Source organism: Sphaeramia orbicularis, chromosome 5 (genome assembly GCF_902148855.1).
Source record: "Sphaeramia orbicularis chromosome 5, fSphaOr1.1, whole genome shotgun sequence".
NCBI lineage: Eukaryota > Metazoa > Chordata > Actinopteri > Kurtiformes > Apogonidae > Sphaeramia > Sphaeramia orbicularis.
Window position 1 is genome coordinate 55,926,811 of NC_043961.1, and position 22,228 is coordinate 55,949,038.

At 39.0% G+C, this 22,228-nt stretch overlaps 1 protein-coding gene across 4 annotated transcripts in view; it reads left to right on the forward strand.

Moving 5' to 3' along the window:
* ephb2b (eph receptor B2b) overlaps positions 1-22,228 on the forward strand; it is a 169,033-nt gene that overhangs the window by 85,556 nt on the left and 61,249 nt on the right. For all 4 annotated transcript variants that reach the window (XM_030134197.1, XM_030134199.1, XM_030134200.1 and 1 more), the window contains exons 4-5: positions 18,059-18,214; positions 20,467-20,802. In XM_030134197.1, the coding sequence (XP_029990057.1) occupies positions 18,059-18,214; positions 20,467-20,802 (492 nt within the window). The remainder of the gene's footprint in view (positions 1-18,058; positions 18,215-20,466; positions 20,803-22,228) is intronic.

The window sequence follows — 22,228 nt, forward strand, 5'->3', positions numbered from 1 at the left end:
TTTTTTTCTCCTCTTGAAGATCTGATAGATAATAGTATTCAGTCAGACTCCCCGCTGCCTCATTAAATGCTTGTGGTCAGAAGAATTTATATAATCTTTATTAAGTACACTCAAGGGAGAGACAGCAGGAGATGTAAAATCCAGTCTGTAAACTTGATACTAGAAGTCCGGTGCAGGATAATGTTTATCTTTTGTCCTTTGTTTGAGGTGTATATGTATTCCCTGTGTATTTGTATGTGGGCAGTGGAGGGTTACACAGGGACAGTGACAGGATTCCACACCAGCTGCTCCTTGCAATGCCACCCCCAGCCTCTTCTTCCTCCCTCCCTCCCCCCCCCCCCCCCTCCCTCCCTGTCACACCCCCCTTGTCCCTACTGACTGGACAACACGCAGCCCCTTTATGCCACCTGTCCATCAGCTAGACTGCACCTTAGGGAGCCTCTGTCACTGAGCTCGGTGCTGCTGCTCGCTGCCTTTGTTTGGATTCTGGTCGAGTCCCCCTCCTTCTCTCTCTCGCCTCTCCTTTCCTCTCACTCCGTCTTGCGCTCCTCTGCTCTCTGTGCTGTCCTTTACAAACACAGACACACAGAAAGACATACACATACAGACTTGTGATTGCCTCTGTCAGCTATTTCCTACATCTGCCTCCAGGCACAAAAGGACCCCAACACCATCACGTTTTTTTTTTTTTTTTGTCCACACCTCTTCCTCCTGCATGCCTCTCACCTGTATCAGCTAGGGTGCAGCTACTGGAGCTGTTGTGTCTGGCTGCGGAGCCTGATAGGGAAGATTGAAATCAACATGAGGCTGATGACATTTTACGTAAGCCGGCCATCTCCTAAACATTCAGGCAACTTTCAGTGGTTGTTTATTTCACGGCCTGTGCAAGATAATTCATCCCATATTTCTTCTTATCTTTTCCAAGACAATCATGTGAATTGTGGACAATCCCGCTGGATATCTTCAGCGGGTCACTGAGGTCAATCATCCTCTATTTGTCTCGCTTTTCTTCCTCTACCTCCACCTGTACTTGCCATGCTTTCCTCTACCCGTCCTACTGTCATCAGCAGTCTGAGCCTGTGATCAGGTCTGGAAGGTCTGGGTGCAGCCTGCGGAACGGAGCAGGGAAGCTGCCTCACATGGCAATGGCTCCTGTTGCCCTAGCAACTAGCTGTCCTTGAGAAAAGGGCGCATTTGTGGGTTTCGAAGGCCGCGGCACTGACAGGCACAGCCAAAATCATAAAGAGTTCAGACACATCGATCGGTGTGTCTAGGAGTTCATGTAGAGTAAACACTGTCCTTGGTGCAAACTTAAACTTTAAAAATAAACTTCTGAATCATAGGCTTAGAAGGCTGTGGTGTAGAGTCAGGCTCTGTGATATGACAAATATGACCAAACTCACATCCCCATGTAGGTCATTTCAGATCCAGATAATGGTACAAACACAATATACCACATTTTATGAAAAGTAATCAAATAGGTTGTATGAAACAGCCATATGGAAAACGTGCCCACTTCCTGTTGCATGTAAATTATTTTTATGTGATTATTAACCCTTTCATGCATAGTGGTCACTACAGTGGACAGCTATTCGATAGCTGTTCTCTTGTATATTCATGGGTTTAGTTGCTTTAGTTCCATGTCAACCAACACAGTGGACGCTTATGCATCATCTCATAAACTGCAATTCATACCATTACTGTAACTTTGCTGTTCTTGAGTGGAAATCAATCCTTAATTGTTATTTTTTGCATATTATCTCCATGAAGTAAGTAATAACTAGTATTGGAATATGTTCAAATGTGAGAAAACATCAGATTAGCTGCATTAAACATGGTTTCATTTCACTGTTTTCATATCACTTTATGATATTGGGTTTTAAATACATGTTTCTTTGCTTCAAAAATAAAATTCATGGTGTAGCTGAGTGGACATTTATGTAAATCTATGAAAAAAAAAAAAAAAAACCCTCAGTCTCATTGTTTTTTTCATGCCTAAGGAGGAATAAAAACACTCAAAAAAACAACAACAACAAAAAAAAAAAAACCCTCAACTAAGGTTCTCATAATTCTTGCTTGAAAGGGTTAAACCATAGCTTTAAACAGAATATGGGTCTAAAATATGATCTGGTTAAAAATACCATAACAATGGTAACAAAATAAAATGATAAAACTAATAAATTAATGCTCTCTAACAATAGAACTGTTTGTAGTAGCAGAAAAAAATCACAGAATCATATAAAATAAAATATGCATTGTAAAAACTTTACACAAGCAGCAACATCAGACTGGTTTGATTAAAGAACAAAAACCCTGCATCTGCACTGTTAAAGAATGCCAAATTAAACGGGGATGATGAAAAATTCTGCTGTAAAGACTATGATTTGTGTCACAACAAAAATTCATTTGAAGAGTATAATATGAAGCAATGTTTTTTGTGCGGACACACTATATCCTGTTATATCACTCAACGCTAATGTAGAGCGTGAAAGGTGGAAATGTATATGAGCCACTCTCCACTGGGTTTTTCAAGGGAGCTGCTCACAAATGAACCCACTGAATAATCTTGCTGTAGGTGGTTGGGTGTGCTATTCAGTGCAACCTGTACAGCAAGTGTTCTTTTCCCACAAGAGCCACAGTGGGTGGAGGCTGGCCACATTCTTTTGTTAGCGTTAACAATGACAGCTTAAAACTCTGATATCGGATCCCTCCAAAGTCTCCTCGTTTCCTTCCCATTTCTTCTGTTTCAATTTGGAGACAGTGTATGCCCATTCAGGCACAGCAGAACATGGCAGGACAGGTGTATCTTTTTTTTTTTTTCCTCCTTCCCACTGTCAAGAACACTGTAGCACTACAAGCACAAAAAGTGATGCTTTAGTTTCACATGAGAGCGAAAGTTCAATGTCTCCGGTTTCAGCTGGGATGCGGTGTAAAGGGCAGAAGTTAAGGCCAGAGAACCTTGGACTTTTTCTCCTGTAGCACAATTAAAACTCGAAGCAAAAAAATGTTACATGGTTAAACAAAGCCACCTTTCATGAATGGTTTTTAATAGTTTAATGAAATCATTGAGCTGAGGTTATGTTTCCATCATTGAACACCATATGAATACTGCATTCATTTGCCAACTTCTTTGTAAGTAGCTACAAAATATGACTGAATTAATCATCCACTTTGAGCCGACTTTGCTTTTTAGCCAGATTACAGAGCACCACACCTTAACTTCAAATGATGGTACCATTATCTTCATTAAGTGAGATTTTTTTCCATTTCTTATAATGATCCATCATTACAGATTATGGAAAACAATATAGGTACTTCCAGCGTGATGTGGATTCTGAAGGTTGACAAGCCAACCTAAATGGAGATTAATGCCGACAAAGGGGCCTGCCTCCTGCCACACCCCAGCCATCTGCAGCCCAGTGTACCAAAGGGGTCCACCAGCAACCTGATTGGACCTCTACATCCTCTGGAGAGCAAGCTGTCAAGTGATCTGCCTGCATGAAATGACCCTGTCCGCTTTATTCCCCACAACCACCCACCCTCTAGCCTTGTTCATATTCCTACCCTGTGCGTATGTGTTGGCTCACATGCCTGTAATTTCACCAGTCCACATTTGTGCCTGTCTTCTCACTTGCTCCAAAGAAGTGGGAAAAGCAAGAAAAGCAGTGAAAATTCCAGACGTTATTACACTGCTGCATGCACGGCTCCAGCAATACTCCCCTTTCATCTTTGTTTCCTCCTCTACTGACAGATGGTAGTTATCAGACAGTATGGAAATACTGTGGTTAAGATACTTTTCACTGATTTTTTTTCCCTTTGGTATTTATGACCTGATGATCATCATGAGAGCATTGTGGTCTTGAACAGAGGGCCACTCTGCCAGCGTTGTTAGAGTCAAGATTCTAACGTTTGCCACATGGGAATGACGCACTGCATCCAAGCAGTGAGTGTTCAGGAAGCCGGATTGTGCTCTGTCTGCTTGAATGTACTCGAACACACCAAAGTGCTTAGATGTGATTACGCTATGCTTTTGCATGTTATATGCATGTTAAGACCTTCATTTAACAATTATTTTATGGTCAGTTAATCTGTCAGTTATTTTAAATCCGTCATTTAGTTCCTTAAACAATGTTGACGTCTTCACATTCTGTGACATTTAACATTAAAGAGCAATAAATTCCCATATTAAATGAGTTAAAACAAGAAGTCGTTTGATATTTGTTCAAAAATAATGACTTAAATAGTGAAGCAGTTAATTTTGTGTTGAACAACTAATCAATAAAACCTCTGCGATACTGCAACTGCTTAAGCAGGTAAAGTACTCTGCAAGCATACACTTATTGAAAGTTTATTTTGTGTTTTCATATTTTGAATTAAAGGGGCCATATTTTGCTGAACCAACTTTTATTAGTCTTTGGTTCATTAATTTGTGTATTTGGACCCTAATAGTTCAAAAAGTTTGAAGTTGAACCATCCAGGTGCAGCAAAACTATCTTTATATTTATTTTGGCAGACATTGAGTGGATTTCTACAACCCGTTTTCATTTCTTCCTAATTTGTTATGTTTATAACTAGTTACGTCACAACATTTGCACATATGGCAAGATTTCCGACAAACATTTCTCGGAGTACGCTATAATTATTTGTCAGCAGCAGCGGTTGTAGTCCATACTGAAAATATGTCCAAACTTCGAGCTGATTACCTAAAATGTTCAGTTGTTGGTTGTATTAACAAACACAAGTGGCAAAACGGGACAGAGCGCACAGTCAACAACCCGGAAGATGGTGGGGTCTGGTGCATTTAAAGGGCCAGTGCTTAAAACAACCTGTCTCGTATCATTACTTAAAAATAGGGTTGAAGATGGACCTGTGGAGTTGAATTAATGAAGAATTCAGACCCAAGTATAGCATTTACAGTTTATGTAGACCACAGGGAAATGTTTTAAAATGCATAATTCCATTTAAAAAAGCAAAATATCACTCCTTTAATGATAATTTTTGACTGTAGACTAAGTACCAGCTGTTAGCCATGGTTTTCCTGCGGCAAATAATCACAGCCTCAAGTCACTAATAAATAAAATAAATGTAGTAGAAGTAGACTTAATCTCCATAGACCTAATGACTTGTTTTTTTATGTACTGACCAAAGACATTTTTCACTGATTTATTTAATATGTGTGTGTGCAGTGCAGAGCATATGAAGTCACTGTATTGTTATTATTTTTTATGTTTTGTCTGATTTACAAAATGGAAAAACGGCTGTGCGGTTTGTCAATTTCTCACTTCTGTAAATATATCAGAATGTCCTTTGGGCAGACACTGAACCCCAAGTTGCACCCATTGACAGCTCTACTCCACTGTATTCGTGAGAGGCTCCGGAAAGGTCTGTTTACCATAATATGTTCATGCCATGTTGGTTGCTAGTGTTTTTTCTGGCCAAGGAGATAATGAGGAAAAAGGTCATTTAGTGGGAAATTAATTTACACCAGTTGTTACATGACTAATATTTCCCTTATGAAGTATTTTTAGCTGCCACTGACATTTTGAACAGAGCTCCATGCTAGGTTTTGTCCTTGTAAATACCAATCCTTGTGATGGTGAGCCCTCTACGTACAGTATGTGCCGTGTATAAGAGGTTAAGCCCCTACAGTATGAGCTGAAATTGTCCTCTGGGCAGTGGCCAAATGGGTTTATTAGCAGCTTTCCTTTTTATGATCTCCGCTTATATATGTGTTGACGTACATGTATCAGAAGAAGAAGCAATTAAATGGTCTTTCTGCGTGCGGTGCAGTGTCCTGTGTGTTTTCATTTGTTTCCCCGGTAGAGTGTCCTGTACGTATTTTGTTTGTGTCTTTTGAGCCCTCCTGATGAGTCCATACCCTTAGAGCTTATTTCCCAGGTGTCCCACATTTCCAGCTAATCTGCTGCTCACTTTGGCTCCTAATCTGTCTCGGAGGAGCCTGCTGGGCTGGAGGGGGGATTGGGGATGGGAGCTCTGTGACAACTACAGAGAAGAAAGAGTTTAGAGAAGGAAAAGTCACTTCCCAATCATCTCCACGTCCTCCCATATTGCATGACACACTGTTCCCTTTACCGTAAACCAGGGGTGTCAAACTCATTTTAGTTCAGGGGCCACATTCAGCCAAATTGGGTCTGAAGTGGGCCGGACCAGTAAAATATAATATATAAATAATGTGAACTCCAAACTTTCCTTACATTATGGAACTTTGTATATTTACAAACTATCCTTTAAAACACAGGTGTCGAACATGTGGCCCGGGGGCCAAATCTGGCCCGCCAAACGGTCCAGGTCCAGGTTCCTTGGGATGAATTTGTGAAATGCAAACATTACACTAAAATATTAACAATCCTTATAGTTCAGGTTCCACATTCAGACCAATTCAGTCTCAATAGGGTCAAACCAGTAAAATACTATCATAATAGCATATGAATAATGACAACTTCAAATGTTTCTCTGTGTAAATGTAAATATTTTCATGTATTTACACTAAAACAAAGTATAATTTTGCAAAAAATGTGAATAACCTGAAAAGTCTCAAGAGAAGTATGTACGATTTTAACAATATTCTATCTGTTATTAAATGTTTTGTGTGTTTGTAGATCCACTGTAAGTTATAATATACATGTGTAAATGATAAACTGAGGCATAATATTGTTAAAATTACACTTATTTTTTCAGTTTTTTTCGTGTTATTCACATTGTTTGAAAGGATAGTTTGTAGATGTAAACCTTTTCATAATGTAAATGTGCTTTTTTTGCTCTAAAACATAGAGAAACATTTGGAGTTGACATTATTTATATATTATTATGTTATTATTTTACTGGTTCGGCCCACTGCAGATCAAATTTAGCTGAATCTGGCCCGTGAACTAAAATGAGTTTGACACCCCTGCTTTAAAACAATGTGAATAACATGAACATTTACAAGGAACAGAATTTGGAGTTGTCATTATTTATAGGTTATTATGATCATATTTTACTGATCACTTTTTGAGATTGAATTGGTCTGTAAATGGAACATGAACTAAAATGATTGTTATTGTCTTAAGTGTAATTTTTCCATTTCACAAATGCATCCCACAGGCCGGATTGGACCCTTTAGCGCACAGGTGTCAAACATGCGGCCCAGGGGCCAAAACCAGCCTGCCTAAGGGTCCAATCCGGCCTGTAGGATGAATTTGTGAAATGCAAAAATTACACTGAAGATATTAATAGTCAATGGTTTTACTTTAGGGGCCATAAAAAGCCCTACTTCAGTCTCAAGTGGGTCAGATCAGTAAAATACTACCATAAAAACCTACAAATAATGACAATTCCAAATTTTTCCTCTTTTTTAGTGTAAAAAAGTGAAATTACATGAAAATGTGTAAATTTACAAACTAGCCCTTCACAAAAAATATGAAAAACTAGAAATGTGTTAAGAGAAGTCAATGCAGTTTTACTAATATTCTGCCAGTTACTAAAATATTTTGTACATTTGCAGATCCAATGTGATCTGTAAGTTGTAATGCACACTTACAAATGATAAGCAGGGGCAAAACTGAGTTAAAATTGCCCTTATTTTTCTTGATAAATGTCAGTTTTTATCATGGTTGTTCATGTTATTCACATTTTTAAAAGGACAGTTTATAGATGTAAACGTTTCCATAATGTAATTTTACTTTTTCCACTATAAAACACATTGAAATGTTTGGAGTTGGCATTATTGATATATTATTATTATTATTATTATTATTATTATGTTATTAATTCACTGGTCCGGCCCATTTCAGATCAGATTGGGAGGATGTGGCCCCTGAACTCAAATGAGTTTGTCACCCCTGCTTTAGTGGGCCGCATTTGGCCCCCGGGCCACATGTTTGACACCCCTGCTGTAAACTAACGTGCAGACACATCGTGACACACGTTCTTGTACCAGTGTCGGTACCGGCATACACATGTCTGAAGTGTTCTGCATTTGTGAGTAAGATCAGTTCGAGGTAAATTTGAGTCACGCCACTGTGGTAATAAACATTTCTTTGAAGCTTGACGGGTGGGATATGACTTAAGTAAATGGAGTAAAAACTGACATCTAATCATTAAAATAACTGGCATGTTTTTTCCTGTCATTGGATAAGCTCATAAAAGTGCCTGTGCACTTTTATTAGCTATTTTTAGTAACTGGGTAATGCTTGAACTGAACACTTAAAGTTCAGAGTCCCCTGGTTATAAATCTCAAACATCAGGCTGGAGTTTCTTCAAAAGTAACCCATTTAAAGTCCCTGATAATATCCTTGAGTTTGAGAGTAGTCTGATTTACACCTTGCAGGTCATCAGTGGTCAGCCTCACACACTGGCACGGTCCTGACTAAGAGTGTGAGGATCCACACAGAGTCCCAGACCTGTTAATTGCACCAGACATGGAAACCCAGAGGGAGAAATGAATATCTTGTTTGTGTGCCAGTGTGTGTGTGTGAGGGGTGAAGCGAATGCCAGTTGTCTAATAGCTTTCACACAAGCCTGATTGAATTAGATGGCGAGCAGGACTGTGTTCCTAATTGAATTGCGGAGACCCTGTGTTGCAAACAGTGCAAGCTTGTGTTCCCCGTGGAAGTGCTGAGGCAGACGGGGGACAAGCTGGCCTTTCCTCACTCTCGGCAACAGACACGCAACTCGTGGCCGCTCTCCTACGGTTAATCTGTGGACATAACTGTCATTTCACAAGGTTACACTCGACTTGGATACGAGGAGTTCAAAGGCTAATGATCTGTACTTGTTCTACAGCAAAAGCAAACAACTTCTCAATCTAATATTCCACCTTGTAAGTAAAAAGCCCCTGTAATTATTCATACCGGCTAAAATTTACTTAGGCGGTCAAATGAGTGGCCAAAAAAAGAAAAGTTGTAAGAAATGCATAGAACTGTGTTGAAATAATGCTCATACATTTGTGCACAGACTACTGATATTATTTGACAGTGGAAGCTCTATTTTCAGAAATATTGGATTTGGAATAGCACGTGTATGTGAAAACTTTTGCTGGTGGACGGACGTGACATTACCCATGATGATCTGGTCAGTACCAGTACTTTATTAGTAATAAACTTATAGACTTACTATTGCTAATTATCCTCTTATTCATAAATGTTAGTATTGTGGATCTAAAACAATAACGGCTGACACAAAAACACAAAATGTGTCAGTGGACAGATGTGACATGGTTGTTACGGATCCCATCATATTGATGCTTGGCAGCCATGTCACCGTTTCCACAAATGATCCGTGTGCAAAAACTAGGATCAGAATTATTTATTGTATAGTTTATCATCATACTAAAGAATAAATAACAATATACAGAATTGTTATTTCTTCATAAAAATGCTTATTATTAGAAAACCGTTGATTTGAAGTGACGTGTGACATTCTTAATGTATGTATTGGCGTAACATAAGCAGGATGGATCAGCACCATACTCCATATTGAACCTGTAAAAATAAAACGTGATATGTAGGATAGAATCCTGTAAGAAAAATTGTGTAATCTAAAAGAATAGAATATTTGTTTTTCAGGTAAATTCAGTTCAAATATAACTTGGCCATTTGTGACATGAAAATGTAGCTTTAATTGTGATGAAATTGGACATTTTTGACCTAAAAACATAGTTCATATGACCATCAACATGTTGCAACAGAACTGAAATCCTGTACATTTGCATAACTTCCATTTACCAACACAAAGTTCTTTTGGGGATTCACTTATATTGATTTCTAATGCACAAAGACAAAAATAAGACCTCTAAGCAAATTTTAGCCGATATAAATAGCTTTCACAGGCAGGTCCGAAGCTAATAGAGGCCCAAACTTGTACAAACCTCATTGTAAGAGGCCTCTTTGGTCACAATAGAATACAGGAAAATACCCGACATCCACACACACAATCCCTGTGACGCTGGCCATTTTCACTGCTTTCAGCACTTTTTCCTGCTGTGCTCACAAAACCTAGCACCTCTGATTTTTTTTTTTTTTTTTTTCTCTTTTACCCCTCCAGCCCTTTCTCTTTCACAACCTGAACACGGCGCACACATGCTTTACTCGTCTTTGTCTCCCTTGTCTCTTCTTTAATAGTGTGTTCATTAAATAAAGCAGTTTTTTGGGGAGGGTGGGCTCGATACTGAAAAAAGGGGGGAACAGGGGGCTGAAGTGGGAATGCTGTTGTAGCTGTGATGTCCTAGACTGCCGGACAAAGAGGCTCTCTGTTGGGTGTAGATGGGAGATGGCTGATGAAAGAAACTAGAGTGGTGTTCAGGTTGTTGTTGTTGTTTTTCCTCTCGTTTTTATTTCATCAGATGTTGTGGCCTTCAGCTGTGTTACCTGCTATGAGCTGTGTGCGATCACATGGTTACGCACCCCCTGTGCCCCACATAATGGAAATATCAAATGTGTAATCATTGTCGGGCTGTTTTTATGTGTCGAATGTGTGCGACTGCCGGCATGGTCAGAGGAGCCCAATTTACGATGAGCTCAAAAGTGGTCAAATGGGCTCCCTGCCTTTTTCTCTTTCTGTCTGTCTGTCTGTTTGTCTGTCTGCTTGTGTTCCCCTCCCTCTTTTTTGTGCTACTCAGATCTTCCCTTTCACAAACACTTACTTGATTCAGATGGTTTTCGCTGCGGGTCTCGTCTTCAATTTGCTATAAATCTCTCCGGCTATAATATTCAGGAAACCTTTGAAACAACCAGCAAATTACCTGCTGTAAAAACTGACTAGCACCCTGGCAGCAGCTTACCTCTCACATCTCTCGCAATACTATTTTTATGCAGTGACTCTCGGAAAAAACCCCTAATTAAAGCTTTTATGTCGCTGTATCTTATTAAAAGTCGTAAACACAGACAGACACAGCCGGGGGTTTGGAATATAAATGCATAATTTAGCATCTTGATAGAGTTTTAAGACACAATTCTAGATACGTTTAATGTAATACTTGGTCTTTAAATGATCAAGTACTAGAAACGACACAGTCACCTTTTCACTAGTTTTTTTTTTTTTTTTTTTTTTTCCAGATTTGAGACTTAAGAGTGAATACCATGTGTCTGGTAACAATTTTAGGTGATCTGGACCTTCTGACATGGCTACCACTGAATTGAATCTGAAGTGTTTATAAATTCTCTGAAAGCTTTTTTGTGGAGTTTTGTTCTTGACTTATTGCCACATCAGATTGTTCGTCCTAGTTCCAGAATCCACGTTTACAATCCCCGGAGAAGTGGCATGTTTGTTTGATAATATTAATGATATTAATAGTATCGTCGTTTCTTTAAGTGTCTGTAACAGGGACAACAGAAGTGCTGTCGTTAATGAATATTCCTGCAGTAATTAACTTTTCTTGCCAGAAGCATATCAGAAGTTTAGAGGAAACATGCAAAAAAACAGCCTTCAGCTTTTGCATGTTGAGCAAGACTGCCAGGCTGGTGATCAAACAGCTCAACAGCAGCAATCTGGGCAGGCAGGGAGGTAGGGAATTAAAGCTCTGATCTGTTTTTTAATCACTGCTCTCTCCTTTTCCGCTTCTCTACATCTGACAGCAGACAGCGTTGCAACTCTTAAAATCTGTCATCCTGGTGCAAGGTGGAAATTCCCTGAATATTTCCCCCCAAAATAATGACCGTGATATGACAGAGTCATGCTAAGACATATAATATTGTTTCCTCTTAAAACCTGGTGGGACGGAATCTACGAATACCGTCATGGGTTGCTTTAACTGTCTATCATAGGTTGTACAGTCGCAGAAAAAATTAGTAGACCACCACTTATTTTCTTCAATTTCTTGTTCATTTTAATGCCTGGAACAGCTAAAGGTACACTTGTTTGGGCAAATATAATGATAACAACAAAAATAGCTCATAGTAGTTTAATTTCAGAGCTGATATCTAATCATTTTCCATGTTTTCTTGATAATAACCAAAATCCCTTCAGTTCTTACATTAATATCTATGGCATTGTACTGACAAAAACAGTGCTTTTAGGCATTCCATGTTTTCTTTTCTGTCTGTTTTAGTCACATGATACACACAGGAGTTAGTACTTGATGGCATAACCATTGTTTTTGATGACCTTTGATGGTCTAATATTTTTTTCTGTGACTGTATGTGACATTATTTTTCACTCAAAACACATCCAGTGAATCATATATAAAATACAAAGCAAATAAAAGATGACAGACATCTTTGTAAAGATAGAGACATTGAGATTTTTTGGGAAGTGTAGTGATTGTAAAAGTATGAAGATTTAGCAATATATTTGCTTAAAAAATTGTTCATCTTTGACCACTAAAGACTGGTTCTGTTTAAACCTCAAAGACCTGGATCAGTTCTTGGAGTGTCTCAATCTCTTGTGTTTATTTTTTCTTTTCAAACTATTCTAACAAAACACTCAAGTGCCATACCTCATTCAATTTGAGGGAACCTGAATTTTTAGTACAAAAAATCTATGATGCACTAAAACTTTGCTGTAGTAGGTGCTTTATTGAATTCAGACAGAACCACAAGAAGTTTGTTTCAGACGTTCATTTTAAAGACTTGTTGTCTAAATGTTCCCAGGTGAGTTAAACTCAGTACCCTAGGTGTTTTTTTGGTGAAAAACTGAAAATATACTTCATTTTCTGACCTGGACGGCATTTCAGATGGGTTTCGAAACAGTTCAGAGTAAAGAGAGTTACAGTTATAATATGTTTTTTTTTTTTCCTAAACTATTCTAAAAAACTGTATTAAGTGCCATGCCTCATTTGATTTGGTGGAACCGGAATTTTCAGTACAAAAAAATCAGCAGTAAAAATCTGGTGTAGGTGATTTAGTGAACTCAGACTGAACCACAGGAAGTTTGTTTTAGACTTAAATTTTTACCCCTTGGCTCAGGGATATTGTAATCGTTTTGTTGTCTGTCCGTTTGTCTGTCCATTCGATGACGTGATCGCATTATCTGAAGAACCCATTACCATATCTGCACCAAATTTATACTGTGGATGCATCTTGGCATGGAGCAGAAGAATATTGAATATAGGTGATTTAGACCTACTTTTTCAAGGTCTTGTGCAGTTATAATATCTGAGTACTTTCAAATAGAAATATGTGTGTTATAAGTTTTACACAGACAATCTAATACTGAATTATAGGGCAGTAACTTTCAACAGAATCTTACACTATATTTGGCCGAGGGGGATTAAAAGTGCACAGCACGTTATGTTAAGGTGGTTTTTGGTGAAAAACTGAAAATACTTTTGATTTTCTGACCTCGCAGACATTTCAGATGGGTTTAGAAACAGTTCAGAGTAAAGAGAGTTACAGTTAGATATTTTTTTCCCTAAACTGTTCTAAAAAACTGTATCAAGTGCAATACCTCATTTGATTTGGGGGAACCTGAATTTTCAGTGCAAAAAAAAAATCAGCGGTAAAAATCTGGTGTAGGTGCTTTAGTGAACTCAGACTGAACCACAGGAAGTTTGTTTTACATTTTAATCCTTCTTTTCCTCATTTTTAAACTTGTGCAACTGATCCTGAGTTTAAACCCACTATCCTAGGTGGTTTTTTGATGACAAAATTAAAAATATATTTTATTTTCTGGCCTGGTAGAAACCTCAGATAGATTTAGAAACAGTTCACAGTAAAGAAATTTAGAGTTATAATATAAAAGAAGACCTTGAAGCAAAAGTGACTTTGCAGAAAATATGTATTACAGATGAACTCGAATCAAAGGAGAACACCACAAATGAACTGCATTCACAAACTGTGTAAATAGAAAGAAATATCAAATGGAAATGGGCTACAAAAAAAAAAAATAGTGCAAAAGATCTTCACATACGATATACAAAATGAATAGAGCGGTACATGATGTGACGTCCCTGAAAAGCTGAGATAGTCTGCTTTATCTGACATGTTAAAGCATATGGATGGGATTAGCAGTTTCATATTTATTAAATATTTTACATTAACTTTCTCGGAAGGTTTTTTTGTTAACCCTTTCATGCATGAATTATAAGAACCTTAATCAAGATTTTTTTCCTTAGTGTTTTTGTTCCTCTTTAGGCATTAAAAAAAACCAATGCGATTGATTTTTGACGAACCTATTTTTCGTGGAGTTACAAAAATGTCCTCTCAGCTGAAAACGATGGGTTTAATTTTAGATGCAAAGAAACATGTATTTACTGATTGACTGTGAGAAAACAATGAAATAAAAACATTTTTAATGCTGCAAAACCTGATATTTTCTCACATTTTAACATACCTGCATGGAGATAATATGCAACAAAAAAAAAACAACTTTTATAAAAAAACAAAACAAAACTGTTAATTACAGTCTAATAACAATTAGCATTAGCATGAAACTTTGCATAAACAGCAAAGTTACAGTAATGGTATGAATGTCAATGTATGGGATCGTGCATAAGTGTCCACTGTGTCAGCTGATGTGGAACTAAAACAACAAATTCTTTATTCTTCTATTTTGGTTTTAATTATTCTTCTGTACAGTACTTTGGTCCACTGCGGTTGTTTTAAAGTGCTTTACAAATAAAGTTGGATTGGATAAATATGCATGATCCCTATTAAACCAAGAAATAAATAAATAAATTATAAATACATACATACATACATACATACATACATGCATACATAGAACAGCTGTCCACTGTGTTGACCACTATGCATGAAAGGGCTAAACTTGAACTACAAACAGAGTTATAGTAAACAACATGTTTATATTATGTCTGTTTTGTTTTTTTTTTTGTTTTTTTTTGCCACCCATTGTTGTTCCTTTAAGCATCTAACATAGAATATTAAAATTCATGGGACTTCATAACCACTAATCAATTATATTCTTTCATTTTCTACCCCATGCAGATCTGAAAGTCATTGTTTGATTGTTATGCACAGTCTGCATACTGTTGCTGCACATACATTCACTGTGGGCACAGTAATGCGGCAAATTCCTTGGCTGAAAAACTCCCAAACAGAACCATTCCCCACCTCTCCCCTCTCGTCTCTTTGTTTCCATCTTTACACTTCTCCTCTCTCCTTCCCCCTCCACTACTTCTTTATCCTGTTTCCTTTGGTGTTGCTCCTCAGAGCGCTGCACTCCCATAGACCTCTCTGTGCCGCCGAGTCTCGATCCCAATTCCCCACATAGCTGTTGCCTGGGCCTCATTCACAAACTCTGTTGACTGGCAGTGTGAATGTCCAGGCCTCATGTTTCGCTCTGTACCCGAAACCTTTTCCCCATCAATCATCACAGAAGAAAAACATGTCAAAGCTAATATGTAGTGAGAAGATCTTTAAGATAACCTAGTTTATGGTTTTATTTCGGGATATTTCTTTCCTCCACTGATATTTTTGATAAGTCTCCAATTAAAACCATAACATACTAATACACTGCTCGTAACTTTATGCTACACCTTTACATTTCACAACAGTACATTGTGTTCCCTCTTAAATAGAGTCTTTTAAAGCTCATCCATTACTTCTTTGTCTCGCATTCAAGTTGACGTATATTTTAATGAAACAGCTTCTTGTTCAAACAAGTATATTACAAATCCCATCTTATCACAAATGCTGTAAAGCTATATTCATCATGCTGAAGAGCTTACACCACTTGAATATGTGGTAAATAAGATAGAATGAGTGAATTTATTTTCAGTGCCATTCAAGTTTCTAGAATGTATTAGAAGTTTGTTTTGCAAGCCAGTTTTAGTCAACCATATGTTTAAGGTATCTTAACCCTATAACGTCGAACATATCATATTTGATACATGAGTTTTGAAGCCCTCTACATGATCAGTGTGATATTTATTTTCTTAAAAAACCTGATGTATACAATTAGATACATGCAATAGACATATAGTCAATGGGGGGGGGGGGTCGTTGTTATTAATGAGGAAGGAGGCAGAACTTTGCCAGTTTTGAAAAGGAATTACCAATTTTTTAGACATGTTAGAGTTATATTATGTTTTTGTTTTGTTCAAAAATAATAATATTTGAGCATTGAGACCCGATGTATCAAATATGATACAAAATTGAAACTCATGCATGGAAATTGAAAACTTTTTTTGGGTTGTTCAGAAGGACCAATCAAGGCTCCAGTTTCAAAGAACTGGAATTTGCTGTCAATGATTTAATGGTTCAGGCTTTACAGGGTTAAACATACTTTGTTGTAAAAAATTCCTTAACTGGTGACATTTTTCATCACAATCTTCATACCTTGGCACAATTCATAAGGTAATACCTCTAGAATTCCAGGGGAAAACAGAGCATTAATCCCTGTGCAGGAGGTTTTCTGAGTACAGCAATGTGTCTGCCTAATGTAAACACTGGGATTGGTCTACGACTAATTCTGCTTTGTGATTTAACTCCCCCTTTAAATGGAAATTGCAGCTGCAGATGTTTCCATATTCCAGATGCTACAGTTGAGCTGTAATTGCTAGTACAGCCTCGTATTGAAATAATGACTGTGTTTTATTACTGCACAATGGAGAATGTCATGTAATAACACGTATTTGAAAGAAAATGTAGGAAATAAGGGAGTAGTTCCCATAATAAATGAGGAAATGACTTTATTTTGTTTCATTTATTCTGTCAATATGTTTCCTGTTAACATTGTCATAAATTACTTTGTTTTTCCAATGTTAAAGACAAAAAGAAAAAAGCAAGAAACAGAATAAAAATACCTAGCCTACAACCTGAGGGCTTTTAACTTCAGATATGCAGTGCATCCCATGTGTGAATTTTTCATGTTACTATACTTCCATCACCTCTGTCTTAGCACCTCTGTTTTTTTTTTTTGTTGTTGTTTTTTTTATCGGGTGGGCAGGTGGGAGCTACATTACCTGGAGCAAAACTGTGGCTGGTTAAGCCCAGTATAGAAAAAAAAAAAATCTATGACACGATATGGGAAAAAGGTTAGAGTTTAGGAAAAAGTGTGACTCAGGAGAGGATAAGAGGATTTCACAGACAGCAGTCAGTTTGTTTATCGCTGCAGATTCCTGGGATTCACCCACAGGCAGATGCACAGATATACACATATTTGTATGACCACTGCAGTGTGTGTGTTTATCATGCGTATCGTGAATGCAACGTTCCTCCCAGGTTTCCTCAGAGAGGCCTTTAGCCAGGCTCTTAACAGAAACCAGGGCACTTCAGAGATTTCTCAGGCAACTAACGCATGGTTAATAATTTAAAGGCAAGTTACAGCATGTTGCCATGTTATCGTATATGGAGTGAGCTCTTTCATATGCAAGGCTTTACTGGTCTATATTTATATATTGGGTTGCAGTGATTTTTATTTATATGCTAGACCTATAGTGTGTGTTGTTTGAGTGGTTTTATATAGCCGAGTCACTTCACGTTAATATGAGATGTAAACAAATAACAGTTAAATATAGTTCTATGTGAATGAACCATTAAAATATCAAGAATAACAAATGCCCCCAAAGCCTCTGTCTCATTGTCATATAAATAATAAATGTACAAGATATCTTCTATGTGTATACTACATCTATTCTACTTCCTGTTATATAATCAGTTTTATATTTTTTTGTAGGATGTTTTTGAGGCAACAGACTTAAAATTTCACCCACTATTTTGTGACATTTTATAAAATAAGTAATGTTTTTCAGAAGCTAATTGATAAAAATGTAGAGCTGAAACAATTAATCAATTACTTCTTGACTATTAAAATAGTAAACTATTTTGTTCATTGCTCTTAGTCATTTTTTTTAAAGAAAAATGTCGCTTCTTCCTGGTTTCTTTCTTCCTCTCTGATAGTTAAGTGAAAACCTTTGGGCCATGAACCAAACAAGACATCATGAGTTTAAGCAAATCCTTTTTTTTTATTATTATTAAGAAAATTAATAAACAAATGAATCCCTTTTGAAATAATGGTTAGTTGCAGCTCTAAAAATATTCGCTCACTCAAGTCCATTTGTAGTTAGACTTTTTGTTTCCGATGTTCATTTACTGCACATTTAGAGAAGGATTGTTATACGTTTGTGTTAAATTCTTGTACTTTTTTTCCTCTCTTTCAGCTTGTCCATCTGGGTTTTTCAAGCCAACTCAAGGTGATGAGCCATGCATGCAGTGTCCCATCAACAGTCGAACCACGAGCGAAGGCGCCATTAACTGCGTTTGCCGCAACGGATACTATAGGACCGACTCCGATCCTCTCCAAATGCCGTGTACAAGTACGTATAGTCCTTCTGAATCAACTGCTCTGTACACAAACACACACACACACACGAGCGCTCAGAGTACACAGGCATGAATACGCTCTGACCGGAGTCTTTGATCTGAAATATGAATTCTTTGACACATACACATTTCACACCCGCAAGCAGAAGAGCCCTGGGATCAGAGGACAGTGGTATTCTGTGTAACTCCAAACAGAGAAAGCCTGTCAGAGCTGTCCCTCACACCGACATGATGCTGACATGCCCATAGTGTTGCTGTCCACAGATCTGACCCAACACACAAGGCTCAGCTGTCCCTCCTCAACATCACACAGGCCGTACTCCAACTCAGACTAGAGGTTAGTGGGCCAGGGCGCGTCGCTTTGTTAAGGGCCGGCCACGGAGAATGAGCCCGGCCGAGACTCTCTCTTGTCATGCCAATGAAGGTGTTTGAATTAGAATTAGAATTTGAAGCTGACACGGAGGTTCAGAGAGAGGGAGAGGGAGAGGGAGGCGGAAGCGAAGACTAAAGCAGAAGTGAGCGAAGGGAGGGGTAGAACGTGCAGAAAAGACACGTAGACCGCAATGAAAAAGAAGAGGAACAAGAGGGAAAGAGAGACGGGTTGTGTGTACGTCTCTATGCTCAGAGACTCGGCACATAGAGTGTGGTCTAACTAAAACAAAACGGGTGTGAGCGAGAAAAAAAAAAAAAGCTCCTTTCAACGTTTTGGTAGTGTTTTTTCCTCACTCTCTCTCAGCCTGTTGAAAGGGAGAGAGGAGGGAAAAGATTTGATGGTCTCCAACAAAGGAGATTTGCATAAGCCTGGCTCTGGGAGTTGAGCAGCTGTTGTGAATGAAAAAGCAGCAGCGTCACGTCACCCGAATTAAGCGCAGCAGGGCCCAGCCTGATTAAAGCAGGGGAATGGGCCCATCAGAGTGGCCAGCTAATGGGGGGGGGGTATCAGTCTTCCAAGGAGGAGTTATGTTTCCATGTATGAGACACCAAGAAGGGCAATCCAGTGGGCCTCCTTCCAGACCTGAAGATCTGTTAATTGCTGCCAATTAAAAGGAGGTTAAGTAAGAACTGATCGATTCAGATTTAGGATGTTGTGGGCGGAGTGGAATTGTTTATCTCATTAGTCCTGGAGGGTACGTCTTCCATAATTAGGTGCACATGGCTGTGAAAGATAAACACTTCTCCTTGTTTGTTTGTTTGGCCTGTCACTCAACATGTAGCACCGCGTGGAAAGTTTCCACCGTAGCTGCTGAGATAGTCTCAGTAGGAGAAATCGTAGGTTTCTTTCCACTGTGGTAACTCTATACGATGCTCCATGACAAAACGGTCAAGAATAGATGTTAAGAAAACAGTTGACTAAGTGCACGCGGGCATCGAAAATGAGAGAGTGTAAATATGCATCCAGAAGGAGGAGGCACTGCCAGTTGGGAGGGTATTCAGCTCAGACCTCAAGAAAGGCTGGAGTATCAACATGTGCATCGATTTTCTGTCTCAAGATGTACGGTTTAATTAAAAATAGTTCATTATGCTCTCTACTCTGACAAGCATCAGCACATTTGAACAAAGGCAAACCGCTGAAGCACACCAGGAGCATCCTTGAAACTGTGGATCATAAGTGATGGGTGATCATAACTGATGAGGTCCTTTTGTGTTTGTTTTTTATAGTTATATGCTATTGTTTCTGAAGAAAAGTGGTTTTTCAGTGTTGATATTTTTAGTTAAAAAGTATGTAAGCTGTGTAACCACTATTCTACATTCCACGTTATTGTCACCAAGGACATGGAGTTTCCATTTGTTTGCAAATCAAATAACATGACTTTTTATTTATGTTAATAATGCATCGCATGACTGTGTCATGTGTATATGATAATACATTCACCACGTAAATTTGTGCTGTGTCTACAATGTCCAAGTGGTTCATACTTTGAGGGTTAGTAATACCACTGCCGCAGGGCCACTTCTTATTTTCACTGGTGTTTTTTGTTGATTTAGAGTAAAAACAAATACATTCTTGACCTGAAACACTACAGTCATAAGACAGTGAGCGCTACATCATGCTTTAACTTCATTATACACTCATCTTCAAAGAATATACACAGAAAATGCGGAATGGCAGACTCAGTCGCCTCGGGGTGGGTCCTGCATTTATGCATCCATTTCCTGTCTAATTTTTGATCAAGGGCTGTGTGCCTGAGAATGCATGATTGATTTAATTGACTCAACTATGACATGAAATCTTTGTATTTTCCAGCGGTGCCATCGGCTCCACAGACTGTCATCTCCAGTGTGAATGAAACCTCGGTGATGCTGGAATGGCTGGCACCTCGAGATTCGGGCGGCCGCGAGGACGTCGTCTTCAACATCATCTGCAAGAGCTGTGGCGGAGGCCGCGGAGGCTGTACTCGCTGTGGGGACAACGTTCAGTTTTTGCCACGTCAGCTGGGGCTGACAGAACCCCGGGTCTATATTAGTGACCTGTTGGCCCACACACAGTACACGTTTGAAGTACAGGCTGTCAACGGGGTGTCAGATCAGAGCCCTTACTCCCCTCAGTACGCCTCAGTCAACATTACCACTAACCAGGCTGGTAAGTGGGCCCATCTGTCTTTTTCTACACTTAATATTCCCCATGTGGTCTCTTCTCTTCTCTTCTCTTCTCTTCTCTTCTCTTCTCTTCTCTTCTCTTCTCTTCTCTTCTCTTCTCTTCTCTTCTCTTCTCTTCTCTTCTCTTCTCTTCTCTTCTCTTCTCTTCTCTTCTCTTCTCTTCATTTTATAATCAAGTGCCTGGTTCATTTTCTATTTCTGTACTCGTCCTTTGCTGCATGTACAGTACCTCTACAGCCACTCATTCCTCCACAAGCACATAATGGACAGTACATAGACCTCCACTACCCTCTCTCCTGTGTGTTGATGTATGCAGATGAAGGGCTCTAAAATGGGAAGGAGTGTGCCGTTGATGATGTGACGGACAAGATGTGATGGCCCGCTGGTCTTAACAGTGTGACCTCATCATCATGTCTCTCAGTCTGCAGGGCTAAGAGGAGGCTGCTCTTGTGTGTCCTTCCATTCGTGTTCAGTGGTTGCATCTCTGTTCTTGCTATATATAGGGACTGCAGTACCTTTTTAAATATACCCATTAAATAAAATATACCATTGCAGCTACTGGAGATTTGCATGTTTTCCACTGTATTATTGCTGTTGAAGTCCCATACCGTCCCACCCCATCTCTAGTTACTTCTGTGAGACAGCAGCATTGATTTTCTCTTTAACAGTCTCTATGAAATGCATCATTTGGCGTGCCAAGCTTTGCTGCCCTGAGCTCTGATGAGCAGGGGGCTACAGGCATGCCGTAATCTTTGCATTGGCTTTGCAAGCCATTGGCAACATATGTAAGTGGCTGTCATCTCTCATCACACATTTCCCTACTCTGAGGGTAGTCTTGTACCTAAAGGGCTGTTACTATACTTTTATTATAGTGGACATATGGACTTTTATTTGAGTACACTCTCTTGCTCTCTCATTATGCTCCTGTGGAATTCCCAGATGCCTACATGGAAGCAGTCAAATAGAAAGTTGTCCCATTGTAGCAAACTTCAATGTATATGGAAATCTGTTTGTGTAAAAGCTCCATAAAGTACTCAGTTACAATGCTTAGACTCTGAGTCACTTTAAAATGGAGGCCTTTATTTAGACGGCAACCTCTTTTTATTGTCTGTTTTGATTTGAGTCACTGGTGTGGTGGGTTAATGAGGGCCTGTGAGTGCAGTTAAGCGTTGTAATGAGGCCCCTTCCTCACTCTTTCTCACTGGGCTACAATAAGTCTGCCACCCCAACCCTTGGCTTCTCTGCTTCCCCTGCAGAGGGGTCCCGGCGGAAATTGGGGGGCTCTGCGCCCTCTCCACTGAAGTGCCCGTCACTTTGGATTAGGCAGCAAGAACTCCTGTCAGACAGAGCTGTGAAAAGAACTCAACTCTTGCCTGCCCCTGCACTACCCTCCCACCTTCCTCCGTCAC